The sequence below is a fragment of the Vipera ursinii genome (genome assembly GCF_947247035.1).
Source record: "Vipera ursinii genome assembly, chromosome: 1".
NCBI classification, from domain to species: domain Eukaryota; kingdom Metazoa; phylum Chordata; class Lepidosauria; order Squamata; family Viperidae; genus Vipera; species Vipera ursinii.
This window is the reverse complement of record NC_139512.1, coordinates 47,292,419-47,306,906: the sequence shown is the minus strand read 5'-3', so window position 1 is coordinate 47,306,906 and position 14,488 is coordinate 47,292,419. Positions and strand designations below refer to the sequence as shown.

At 37.9% G+C, this 14,488-nt stretch overlaps 1 protein-coding gene across 1 annotated transcript in view; it reads right to left on the bottom strand.

Annotated features, from left to right (window-relative positions):
- Nucleotides 1-4,928: 4,928 nt before the first annotated feature.
- Nucleotides 4,929-14,488, bottom strand: part of STON2 (stonin 2) — a gene marked incomplete at its 3' end in the record, with an annotated part of 33,862 nt that continues 24,302 nt past the window's right edge. Inside the window, exons 3-5 of the mRNA XM_083349667.1 lie at nucleotides 12,937-13,158; nucleotides 6,492-6,689; nucleotides 4,929-4,981 (exon numbers count right to left, since the gene is read on the bottom strand). Coding sequence (XP_083205793.1) covers nucleotides 4,929-4,981; nucleotides 6,492-6,689; nucleotides 12,937-13,158 — 473 coding nt within the window. The remainder of the gene's footprint in view (nucleotides 4,982-6,491; nucleotides 6,690-12,936; nucleotides 13,159-14,488) is intronic.

The window sequence follows — 14,488 nt, the reverse complement described above, 5'->3', positions numbered from 1 at the left end:
AGCCCTCCAAGACATTCCCCTTATATAGAGTTCAGGGCGTGGCTTCTCTCTGCCTCCTTCCAAGAAGCCCCATTGCCTTCCTCTGTTTACTCCTAATTGACTGCCTCCTGCGTCGGGCGTCCTTGAACAGGGCCAGCTGTGGGTCATCTTCATCCACGCTGTCAGGCTCACACAGCTGGGTCTCCGTGGTGACCAAGTGGGAGGGGCCTGGCTGAGGGCTCTCATCAGCAAGATCTTCAACCCCCTCAGCAAGGTCTTCAACACCCCCCTCCTCCTCCTCTGAGGCGTCCGACCCAACTGCCGAACCCACAGGCTGACCCTGAATCACAACAATAGTCTAGTTTAGTTCCATCCAAAGTCAGCCATAACACTGCTTTTGCTTCTTGGTTATTTTTCCCAAATGATGACAAAAAGAGACACAAAACAGGGAAGAGGATAACAATGTTACCAAAGAATCTTGATTCAAATCTGACCATTGGACTCAGATTGTGCTTCTGTTCTCTCATTTAGAGTGACACTTTGACATAATAAAGTCACAAAAGAACAAGGACAACTATTTGCTTTGGAAGCTTCCAAGTTGTTGAGTTATGTCATTTCTCCTAAGTTTGTTCAGTGCTTTATTCTTCAATATGTACTAGTCTTTAGCAAGATCACATCTGTTTTTGCAAGCTTTGTCCTGATTAACAGTTATTTTATTTTTTTAGTGTTTTGACAAAGGATCAACAGTCCTATATCAAAACAAACATTATGATGCATAAGAAGACTATGGGATAAAGTTGGAATGAGAATCTAGAGAGCCCTCCCACTACAACTTAAGGAGAGCAAATTGGAGGTTTTTTTTATTGCCAGTAAGGAGAAAGGGAAAATACCAGTTAGTGCACCAAAAACACTCCTACATGAAATAAGGACAGCACCAATTCCTGTCTTTATGGTAAAGACATAATAAAACTGAGCTGTAGGAGCAGCACAATTCATGTAACATATTTTTCTGTCAATGCAACAACAATGGAAGGAATACACAATACAGTCTTGAGAAACAAATGCAAACATGCAAGTGACAAACTACACTGCTTAGAATAAGATACTTCCACAAATTTCATCCAATTGTGTGCATGTTTGTACTGTATTATGTATATCTAGTCAAGTGGGAAAGTACCTGAAGTTTAAGTGAAGAGCTGCCTTGGATCTAGAACAATATTATTCTACACTACTAAGTGGTAGTTACATATCTGAGCCAGTAAGGTAAATACAGAGTTAAATACATTTGCTAGGCATGATCTAACAAGCATTCAAATACAGCTCAGTCTCTCACTTAAAGGAAAGCTTGAGCCATTTAGTGAATTGAGATGAATGAAAAGTGTTTTATATATTTTCAGAGAAAAGCTACAGGTTCCCAGTTCCGCCTTCATTCTGATTGATAGTCTCCACATTTTTTTCTGAATTATATCATGTTCTTTTTATCCTCCTTCTTTGATGCTTGGCCAGAAAGACTATTATTATATCAGGGCTTTTCAACCAGTGGTACAGGTACCACCTGTGGTACATTGGCACCTGGCAGGTAGTACATGGCCATCCTAGAAAAGTGGTAGCGGGGGAGGGGAATGAGTTGAACTGGTGGCAGCACCTCACAAGCCTGAGCGAGAGATGGCTGGAGCTGCAGGGCTGTCAGGGCTGAGCAGAAGCACCAGGATCAATGCTTCTTAGGGGCTGTCAGGGCTCAATGGAAGAGCCAGGATCAGCACCAGGCTCCAGCTGGAGCTCGGTGCTGATCCCGGCACGTCTGCCGAGCCCAGAAGCAGCGCCAATCAGCTGAAATGTTGCAGCATCTTGTGACTTACATTCAGATGCTTGACAACTGATTCATATTTATGATGGTCACAGTGTCCCAGGGTCATGTGAAGTTACCAAAACCTACTGCAACCACACAGCAGACAGGGGGAATAAAAACCAAACACCTCCAACCCCACCTCCGCTGCCAATCCTCAACAGAAATGCTCACAACAATGAAAACTGGGCAGGCAGGCAGGTGTCTTGCTTGGCTGTGGCTTGGGGGACACTTTTTTCAGTGCCATTGTAACTTCCAACAGTCACTAAGCGAACTGTTGTAAGTCGAGGACTACCTGTACTTCATCACTTTTTTCCTTTTTTTTTGGCATCAAGTTTTTGACACCTTGCTAGGCGACTGGTGGTACTCGGATGTTGCCATATCCTAAAAGGGGTACAATGGGTGAAAAGGTTGAAAAGCCCTGATTATATAACATTTTTAAAGTTCTATTCTAGGTTTCTTTTGTCTATTTTAACCTTGATGAAAATTAATCCCCATTCCAAGCTGTTGCTTTTGCTAATTGCTAGGAGCTTCAGATATTCTAGCTATCTGGTCATGTTTATTCTATTGATTGGTGTTTTGCACTTCAGATCAAGCACCTTGTCTCTATATTTACACTGAGCAAAACAAGTCAGGTAAATCAAAATTACAGAAAGTGTAAGAACAAAATGTCCTGATTACTTTTGCTCATGTATCATGAGCTTTCCATAAAATTTCAAGTCTTATGGAATTTTCCAGAGGGAACATAAACTGGCATTGCGGATCTAATTATGAATCACCATCCTGCTGACAATCTCATGAAAGGAAATTGTGCATTGGCCAATCCAAAGACTGGTGAGAAAAGTAACTCATCCTGAAGAATTACTACTGCCCTCAACTGATCACACAATTACCCTTATTACAATTTCTTAATTACTCTTTTCTAATTAGTAGAGTAGCAGTAAATAAATTAACAAGCGTGCAATTTCTGATCCTGGAAGGACTAGAGTACTTTTCACAATAGTGTGGAAACTTCCTCATTTGGGAAGCAAATATTTGATTCCCATTTGTCCCACCCAAACTCTGGATTATATAATCAATTATTTTCATTTCTGTTGGAAGAAATGTCCAAATATTTTTCAGCACCTACTATGCCAAATGCAGGTTGAATATTAAGTGATTGGTATCTAGCCGATCAAGTGGTTGGTCTCATTGTGTTGCTGATGCCATTGGGGGAGGGAAAGTATATGGTTTTTATGTTGTGGATTTCTAATGTTGTAAACGGTCCAGTCACCTTAGTGTGAGTTGGGCAGCCATATAAATAAATAAAATATAATATACTGCATCTAGATCACTACATAAATTATAAGCACACATAAAAAGGATCTATCCAATAATGTCACACATCCAAAATCATAAGTGGGGGATTAAATTTTGTGATAAAATGAAACAAATTGTGATTATAAACACTTTTAAAAGGTCTTTTCGGACATTTCAGCATTCTAAACAATGATTGCTTCATAGTTTACAGCTTGCTCACTCTCCAAAATTTCAAAAACTCACCAAAACTGCATCCAATTTAGGTCACCATGATACAAAAAAGATGTTGAGACTCAAGAAAGAGTACAGAGAACATGAACAAAAATGATTGGGGCTGGAGGCTAAAGCATATGATGAATGGTTGTGGGAACTGGATATGTCTAGTCTAACAAAGAGAAGGATTAGGGGTGACATGATAGCAGTCTTCCAAAATTTGAAGGGCTGTCACAGGGAGGAGGGAATGATCCTAATCTCCAAAGCACTCAAGGGTAGAACAAGAAGTAACAGATGGAAGCTTATGAAAGAGAGATCCAACCTAGAATTAATGAAAAATTTCTTGTCAATGAGAACAATTTAATCAGTGGAACAACTTGCTCCCAGAAATTGTGGATGCTCCATCACTGGAGGTTTTTAAGAAGAGATTAGACAGCCATTTGTCCAGAATGGTATAGAATCTTCTGAGCAGTGGGTTGATCTAGAACACCTCCAAGTTTCCTTTCAACTCTGTTGTTTTGTTTTCTGTATCCCTGGATGTGTAAAACTGGCTAATATTAAAATGTTAAATTGTCAACCTTAAGACTTCTGTGTATACATGATATATAAGCGAATTTATATTCAGATTGTGGAATATACCAACATTTTCTTTTTTTAAGGAAGGGTGGGGGAATTGCAACAAATTCTGTTAGAACAAGTAAGCCAACTTTTGAGCCCAACCCTTCTTCTATGACTCTACTCTTTTTATACAAAATCTGCTTTTAATTAGCCCTCTATCATTTAAAATAGCTGCTTCTAAAATTGGTTCTGTAAACCTCCCATCAGTGCTAAACCACATGATTCTGCTTCTCACCAATATGATCTCATGATTCTTTCCCACAGTTTTGTGCAACAACCTTGAGTGGGTTTTCTTATTTCAGTAAGCATATTCCCCACCCCACCCCATTTTCCTTCAAGTTCTTGGGACAGAGCAGGATCTTTGCTTTGTTTTGATGATGGAAAATTATACCTTTATATGGGTAAATTACTCCAATAATCAAATTGAACTGATTTATAATAACACTTACTGTTACTGGTAATTCTGATCTCCAGTCACTACAGAAAATTCATCAATCACACATTAAATCCATAATAAAGTTTTAGCATGCTGTGATTATGCACCATAAATATTATTTGGTATATAGTTCAAGTTTCAAGTTTCAAGTTTTATTTAATTTGTATACCGCCCTTCTCCTTGGTAGGGACTCAGGGCGGTTCACAGGGCATATATAAAAAAGACAATACAAAAATTAAAAAAGATTAAACCCATGCCCAGTTAAAAACAGTAATACAAATCTAAAATGACAAATTAAAACCCATAAGTTGTACATTGCAGATGCAGTTGGTCTTTATCCAGGGATAGTTTGCTCTCAGGCATAGTTTCAGCATGTTTCTAGGTGAGAATCATTGTCCAATTACCCTTTTATTCTTAGAATTTTACAGGTTGGTTTGTTTTAAGAAAAAAAGAAAGAAACCTTCCCCTTTATTTTTCCATTGTACTTTCATCTTCTTCTATCCAAAGAAAACTAGTTAAGAGGGAAAGAGGAAATAGCTACATAATGTATTTGTACACGTAGCTAATGATCTTATTTTCAAACTCTGTACCTATAAAACATTTTTGTAAAACCTAAAAGAAACTTCTTTTATAGTCAGCAACTTGAAGACAATGAATGACTATCCTTATGTTGTAAAATGTATCGTACTAACTGTATATGAATTAACCACAAAGCAATGGAATGATCTCCAAAAAACCCCCAAAAATGCATAGGAATCAACAGTTTGATTTCAACAAAATACTGACAGTCATTTTATGTATGCCTTAAGGTGAGCATCTTTCCTACTTCGATAACATACCAGGTATCCAACATTACAAGTAGTTCTGGGGTTGCAATAGTGATTGAGACTAGAGTTTCCATCACTAAGCAATGTGTTTATTTATTTATTTATTATTTTATTTTAATCCCATTTATATCCCGCCCTTCTCCGAAGACTCAGGGCGGCTTACAATTTAAGCACAAACCAATGTGCTTAGTAATAGCCTTCATTCTATGTATATGCCTGCTTATTAGGGCTTTCGGCCCCCGCCAAGCGGCATTATTACAAAGTCAGCTTATTGCCCCCAACAATCTGGGTCCTCATTTTACCTACCTCGGAAGGATGGAAGGCTGAGTCAACCTTGAGCCTGGTGGGATGCGAACCTGCACTAACTGCAGGCAGCTGGTGTTACTTAAGGAGGCATTAGCCCACTGCTCCAACAATTTCACATGACTGTGCTGCTTAGCGATGGCAATCCCAACAGTCCCCATTGCATCACTAAGTGCGGACTACTATAGATGGATGGGGTGGATACATGGGAGGGTACAAGTGCAGGCAGGAGCAGCAGCGGATGTGAATGTAGGCAGGTGGGTGCTGCAGAGTACAGGATCCCATTACTATTACTTATTTGAAATCTCAAACTACAGTGTTTCCAGTCAATAATGTTTGGTCTTCATTTCCTCTTTTATTCCAACATTAATCTTAGGGCCTGGATAAATCTGTTATCTGTAGTTTAACACCAATATGTATTTTGGTTGTTGTTGTGTTTTTTTAAAAAAAATGTCAATGGATATATAGAAATGGAAAACTAAATTAACTGAGGCAATGGGAGGGGAAAAGAATTAACTTCATGTTTCATGATACGGTCCCTATACCACCTATTAATGGGGGGAAAATGTTATCCTGGTTTAACTGGAAGAGCTGGAGATCCAAAAGGTGCTTTGCCAAAAGACAACTGGATTTCAGGTTCTTTTCCCTGAAAAAAATTTGTTTCTCTATTGAAGAAGCTTCTTCAGTTCAACACACACGTTCAACATCTGCCACCTCATTGCTGGACTTTGATAACTGGAATAACAGCATCCAGAATGTAGGCGTAAGACAATCTGGTTTACTTGACGCTGCCTGAAGTGTGAATATTTCCCTATGATGGGGATTCACTGGAAACAAATATCCTGAATTATATAAGTTTATTCAACACAATTTGGCCAGTTATGACTAGAGTTGTCTGGAATGATAAAACCTACAAATACATGAAATAAGTAAATAAGTAAGTAAGTAAATAAATAAATATGTCGCTTACCAGTTGAGTCTGCAGCGGATGCTCTTCCACTAGTCAAATCCTCCGTATTTATTGATTGAAGATCAGTGTAGGAAGGGGTGATACTTGGGCTGCTACTGTTCTCTGAAGTAGTTGTCCAACTGCTCTCTGAAGTAAGTGGTTGTCTCTCTGAATATTCCAAGGAGGGACACATCCAACAAAATATTTTTGGAGATGAGGCTTAAAAGAAAAAAAATATATAATTTTATTGAACTTAATGGAACAAAAAGAGTTCCATACAAATGGCTTATCAAGTATACGACAGGAATGTGCAGAACATGGAACTTTTGGCTTGTCAAGGACCTTGTTTCCAGACCAAACACATTCATTTAGTCCAGATATAGGCAAAGTGGGGCTGCTTTCTCCTGGATTAGGAAGAAAAGGCAATGCTCCAGGCACAAGTGTTTTAACGGGAAAAGTCAGAGCAGGCAAAGGTCAGGGTTAGCAGCTGTTAAGGAGACGCGGGCAAGTGCTGGAGGACAGAGACAGAGTGCTGGAAAGGTCAGGAAAAACAGACTGGTGGAATGGGATATTATCAGCAGTGGCAGAGGGAGGGAGAGGAGGAGGGGAAGGAAGTGGAGGTATTGGAGCTTGAAGATAGAAGGCTTGAGGATAGAAGGCAGTGCAACATGCTGTGCTGGAACTCTGATCAAGGTAGTTGGAAGGAACTACAGAGGAATGGACGCTTAGAGTGTCAAATTTAGCAGAAATGGCTAAGATTTCTGCTTATTTGAAGGATCATTCACAAGAAAGATACATTTCGGTTTGGAGAAGATGGATAGATTATATTCAGAAAAAATATGGGACTAAAAAGTTCCATGTAGCTTATGAGTAAATTTTAGATTTTTATAATTTATTTTTTTTCTTTTTTCTTTTTTATTATTAGTTATAATAATAATATATATAAGGTATCGTTATTGTATTAGTATAAGTTGGATACTTTTAGATTGTTTGTAATTATGTTATAGGCGGGTTAAAGTGCATTATGTATTTGGTTGTTTATATAGTTGGTTAATGTTAGTTAGATTATGATTATTATATATTTGTAACCCTGTAATCAGCTTTGGGAAGTGGGGGAGGGGGGTTTAGGGGTGGGTTGGGGATGGGATAATATTGTAACTTTTATAAAACTTTTCAATAAAAAAATAAAAATAAAAAAGGTAGTTGGAAGGAAATAGGGAAGAGAAGGGTTGGAAGATGCAAAGAAAAAACTGAGACGTGGCATATGAGTAAAGGTAAAGGTTTGCCCGCACATGCGTGCTAGTCGTTTCCAACTCTAGGGGCCGGTGCTCATCTCTGTTTCAAAGCTGAAGAGCCAGCGCTTGTCCGAGGACGTCTCCGTGGTCATGTGGCCGGCATGACTAGACACCAAAGGCGCACGGAATGCTGTTACCTTCCCACTGTAGTGGGCCCTATTTTTCTACTTGCATTTTTACATGCTTTTGAACTGCTAGGTTGGCAGAAGCTGGGACGAGTAACAGCTCACTCTGTGACGCGGCACTTGGGATTTGACCCTCCAAACTGCCAACCTTCTGATCGACAAGCTCAGCGCCCTAACCCACTGAGCCACTGCGTCCCTTGAGCATATGAGTAGAATATGCCATTTCTGAGAGCTGAAGGGAGAGAGGAAGCACATGCCAGCCTTTCCCCATTAAGCCCATAGAATCATATACACACTCGTATCATGGGAGAACTAGGCAGGGAAATAAAATGTGGGCACCTGCAGCAATTCAACCTTCTAGAGATTCCTGTTAGGTCAAAATGTGTCAGAATCCCGTCTACCTCTGGGAAAGTAAATCTGGAGGATCATTTGGGTAATCCCTGAGTACAAACATCTTCCCACCCTCCACCCCTTTGAATTAAACTTTCTGGTGGCATCATCTATTTTGGATTTTACCTAGATGGCTGTCCAGAAGAAAAGATTTCCTGCAAAATATGAAGAGAAATCTTGCAGGAAACAGAAAGAAATCTAATCTGTTTGGACCTCTGGATGTAATGAATAATTTGACTGAATGGTATTAGCGTTTGATTTTTTTATTTTGCACATTCCTCGACCAGTTTCTTTTAAACTAGTCTTTCTTGAGATTACATACCCTCCGGGGTTCCTATTATTCTGTTTTGTTATTTTGTTATTCTATGGTCATGTGCATCCATCCCATCAAGCACAAAGAAACTCTGGAATGGAATAGGATATTCTGCCATGATCAGAGGGTTTGATTAAAAGACTTCCATGGTTCCTTCCAACCCTATTATTCTATGTTCTTACTGACAGAAATTTTGGCTGACTAAAACTTAACTTGATTTGTAACAGGGAAATGCCTGTTAACTGACTGTATAATTCCAATATTTATATAAGGACACAAACAGCACAGAGATGACAAAGCCAGTTAGATTGGCTCAGAAAAAATGCTGAAGTTGGTCATAAACAAGGTAACAGTCTGTATGACATCAGACAGGAAAGATAGAACAGAGAACAAAGTAGAACAAAACTAATTCTATTAACACATTTCAGATTTCTTCTAGTTGATAACCTTTTGTGTTAGGCAGACTGAATGCTTCTATAAATTAAGAAAATTAATATTAACAGAGAAACAAACCAGTGAACACCTTGATGCGAACAAAGTTATCACTAAAAGCCAACATGGGTTTGTCAAAAACAGATCATGCCAGACAAATCTTATTGCATTCTTTGACCAAGTGACAAAACTAGTGGACCAGAGGAATGCTGTAGATATAATTTACTTGGACTTCAGTAAGGCATTTGCTAAAGTAGATCACAACCTACTACTTGATAAGATAGAAAAACGTGGGTTAGATAGCATCACCACCAGATGAATTCGTAGCTGGCTGACAGGCCGTACTCAGCGTGTGGTCCTCAATGGAACTGCATCTACATGGAAGGAAGTATGTAAGTGGGGTGCCCCAGGGCTCTGTTCTGGGCCCAGTGCTCTTCAACATCTTCATTAACAACTTGGATGAGGGGATAGATGGGGAACTCATCAAATTTGAAGACGACACCAAGCTGGCAGGAATAGCCAATACTCCAGAAGATAGGCTTAAGATATAGGAGGATCTGGACAGACTCAAACACTGGGCACTATCTAACAAAATGAAATTCAATTGTGAAAAAAGTAAGGTTCTACATTTAGGCAGGAAAAATCAAATGCATAGGTATAGTATAGGTGGTACCTTGCTCAATAGTAGCAACTGTGAGAGGGATCTCGGAGTCCTAGTAGACAATCACTTCAATATGAGCCAGCAGTGTGCTGCAGCTGCCAAAAAAGCCAACACAGTGCTAGGCTGCATTAACAGAGGGATAGAATCAAGATTGCGTGAAGTACTAATACCACTTTACAATGCCTTGGTAAGGCCACACCTGGAATACTGCATCCAGTTTTGGTCACCACGATGTAAAAAAGATGTCGAGACTCTAGAAAGGGTACAGAGAAGAGCAACCAAGATGATTAGGGGGCTGGAGGCTAAAACATGTAGGGAACGGTTGCTGGAATTGGGTATGTGTAGTTTAATGAAGAGAAGGGTGAGGGGTGACATGATAGCAGTGTTCCAATATCTCAGGGGCTGCCACAAAGAAGAGGGAGTCAAGCTATTCTCCAAAGCACCTGAAAGCAGGACAAGAAGCAACGGATGGAAACTAGTCAAGGAGAGAAGCAACCTAGAACTAAGGAGAAACTTCCTGACAGTTAGAACAATTAACCAGTGGAACAACCTGCCTCCAGAAGTGGTGAATGCTCCAACACTGGAAGTTTTTAAGAAGAGACTGGCCAGCCACTTGTCTGAAATGGTATAGTTTCCTGCCTGAGCAGGGGGTTGGACTAGATGACCTCCAAGGTCCCTTCCAACTTATTATTATTATTAAAAATGGGACTTATATAGAGCAATTCTTAACTTTCTGAGAGGATGTAATGCCAGATTTATTCTGATGATTTGGGATTTAAGTGGCTTCCACCTTATTATTATGACAGCATTATTATTGAATTTAAGATTGCTTTCCCTTAAATACTGTTTTATATATTCTGATTTTGTTACTTGCATTCTCATCCTCATCCCAACTAGAATTATTAAATCTGAAGCTAGTAATTCTTAACTCTTTTGGAGAATTAACTCTGCTGGAAGGAGTAGGGGAAAGACACCTGGATGTCTGAGGTTTACTGTAGATCACATTCAAAGTAACCTTTAATATAGGTTATTCAGCTGCATGCATACAACATTTCTAAACTTTTTTTTTGTAAACAGAATGTCAGGCAGTATATATAAAACTTTCATATGCCTAGTCTACAGTATATGTTCACACAGGAATGATATATGCATGGAAAAAGGCTAAAAATATCTGCCCCCACTTTTATTATCCTTCTCTCAGGTCTGCAAACATTCATCTGTACATACTCCAAGAGTATCTGAATATGGTTATAGCTATCAAATCCAATATTCAAAAAACAATTACCAATACGACTATTAAAATCATAGCTATCATTCCATACACCCCGAAATAAAATTCTACCTGGTTTAATTTTTTTCTGAAAAATTCATCCCAAATATTTCTGGCCATACTGTGTCCTTGCAGTGCTATTCTATATTTGAAAGCAAGTTACACTAAAGCAGACTGGACTGCTGACAATACTTCCAGAAACTCAACTGCAATAAGCTTTTACCCTGACACCAAACAGTACCTTTAATATCTCTTCATTTCTAGTTATTGCTTTCTTTCTGTTGCTATAACTCTGACTTAATATTTTTAGCGCCAGACTAGATAACAAGTATCATGTGAAATTTATCCTATTGTGAATAAGTCTTTCCAAGGATGTGAGATAACTTCCTTGCCACCTGAATTATTTGATCAGGTTATTATTTACCAGGGCTTTTATTTATCAGACAAAATCCTTGAGAAGAGTGTAAGCTACATATTGCAATCAAAACAGATGTTTTCTAACTCTAGTTTTCATGCCTCAATAAATTCCAAGGTGTAGATCAGTAAATCTAATGGATAGCCAACTGGTTTTAAATTTTTCCACAGGAGACAAAGAGCTTAGAGGAGATGATCAAAGTCACTTCTTAAGTTGTCATTTAGTTGTTTCTCTATCATCCCACTGATATCATACAGATTGTTGGGGGCAATTAAGCTGACTTTGTAATAATGCCGCTTGGGGTGTGTGTAAAAACCCTAATAAGCAGGCATATACATAGAACAAAGGCTACTGCTAAGCTTGTAAGCTGCCCTGAGTCTTCGGAGAAGGGCGGGATATAAATGGAATTAAAATAAATAAATAAAAATATTCCACATTCCATTATTTGCATAATTAGATGAAAACATAGGAATCTTTATTTTTTAAAAAAGTTAAAGTTAATAAGCATTTTAATCTCAACATTACATATTTAAAAACTGGAATCTAATCAGTAATATACCTCTATTACTGGTAATGCAGCACAAGTGTGCAAGAAAAAAGGCATCTCCATATTAAAAACAATCAGATAGCAATGAAAATTTCCTTCTGGCCTTGATGCTGAAGGCTGGTGAAAAAGGGCTAAAGTTGTTTGTTTCTAAATTGGACTCTATATTTGTTTCTAAAGCAGCAACAAAAAAGAAATAACTGTCTTCATATTTCAAGTTTGTGAAACTCTTTCATCTAGCAAAGCTTTTCAAAAATATTTATTTAAAAAAAAATGAAAGAAAAATACCCTGATCACGAGGATGAAATATTAATTTAGTTCCCCTATTTTTCACCACATCCTAGATCAACTTAATTATTTTGTTTTATTTAAATTTATTTATATTCCAGAAACAAGAGTCTGTATAAAACCCAATCTCTTGATGTTACAGTTTTATTGATTAGCTTAAATGAAAAACATCTCTTCATCCAATTGTTTGAAATACTGAATCAAAATTCAGATTAGGTCCCCTTCAGATGTAGAGTCTAGAACTGCCACCCATTGTTCCCCTAAAAAGCGGTATCATTTGCTATCAAAAACTTAGCAAATAAGGCAATAACCAACAATCTATATGGAAAGTATTTTACAATATTCCTGTTTAATATCTGGATGGTACACTGACTTTGGGCAATATCAATATACACATACACTTCTGTAAAACAGAAATGCTTTACATCAAGGCTTAGAAAATTGATTCCTTTACCAACATGCTTAAGAAGCATCCACAGAACAAGTTGAGTCTTAAACATCCTAGGTCAAACAGTACAGAAACTTCTAAACTCTCCAACTGAAAGAAGCTAAACTATATATTACCATCCCAGTTCCCTCATTAATCCAATTAATATCCATTAGGTTGTGAATATTAATTGAGTGATTATGGGAATTCTAATCTAGGACATCAGAGAGTACCAGGTTGGTAAAAGGTGATGTGGCTTATTGTTAATCCATGCTACAATACACAATAAACAAGTGACATTCCAACCTGTACATGGATGCTCTGATGAACTGTTGGTCCAGGGTGCATCTTCAAACTGGACCCACTTGCTGAAGGATGAAGACAGATCAAGGCCTACAGCGGTTTTGTTTATTCTTTCTCCCAATTCAGCATGTGAAAGACTTGGCAGTTCTCCATCTAGATTTTGGTTGCCTTCAGAGGAAGTATCAGAGGAGGAAAGAAATCTCTCAAGTGGCTCCCTAGTATAACCTGCAATGAGAACCCCACTATAAAAATGAGTAATATGACATCACACTAATTGTTTAAGAAGGACACACAACTTTATCATCCATTCACATACGGTATGTGAACAGTAAAAAGTGACTTTAAAGCTCTGAGTTTGCTGAACAGGAAAACACAGTAGTCACACTGAATATCTTCATACTCTCTTCTGGTTCTACCTTCAGATTCCCCTATGTTTGTTTGGACTGATTAGTAAGACATACAAACTCAGCTTTTGTGAAATCAAGCCCTGGTCTATGACTTTGTATTAAAACTAAATACAGCCAACAAAGCTTATTCAACAGAGCACTGTCAAACAGAACCCAGTTATTATGTAGAAGAAATGGGCAAATACATATTAAAATGGCAACATATTTATTTATTTAATTTATTTATTTAATTAAATTTTTATGGGGTGTAAAATGAAGATACTATGGGAGGAAAAGGAAAATTAGCAAAGGACTGCTACTTTATTCCTTTTTGTTACAGAAACTCCTTAGCCTTGAGTTTTTGTAACAAAAAGTTCTGCCCAGGTTACCATAAAACTGTAGATGTGGAAGAAATCCCATAAATGGTTTCATTTGATCAATATTTCAATTTACACTATTACAATTCTCATTTCTCTAAATACAATTGTGTCAAAGCATACTATTGCATTCTCTTTCTCCTTTTAACCCATGATCTACTATGTCCTAGTTGCCTAACTGAAATCAGATCCTTAGGACTATATTTATCTTGTTTCCTTCCAGAAGCAAGAAAACTGGACATCATGCCCTCATTTATCTTCACTGCTGTCTTCTGTGATATACTGAGTGAATGATCCAAATTTACCCAATGAGCTTAATGGCTGATGGGATTCACTATAATATTATATTTCAGCATTAGACAACATTTTTGGCACTAGGCTTCTTTTCTCAAAAAAATATCTTTTTTTAATTACCTGAAATCTTACCAGTTTCAATTTTCTCCCAAGATTTAACAATTCTCATTCCAAAATCCAAAATTTTTTGTTCAAGAATGCTGGGAGCTTCCATTTTTTTATAATTTTAAATTTTATATTTTTAAAATTATAGTGGACACTCCATAGCTGTCCCTTATACTTGCTTCCATAACCGTTATTACATTTTATAGTGGACCATCTGGGATCTGATCAGGAGATCAGGATAATTGCAAGGGACATACACAATGTTTTCCTTAGTCTTTTTAAGGAGTCTTCTTCTGGTAATGTGCAGTTGGTAAGTGATAGAATCCTACAGTTGGGGGGATGAGGATGAAGAACTGTACTGTGTATCATCCGACCCATCCACTGCGATAATCA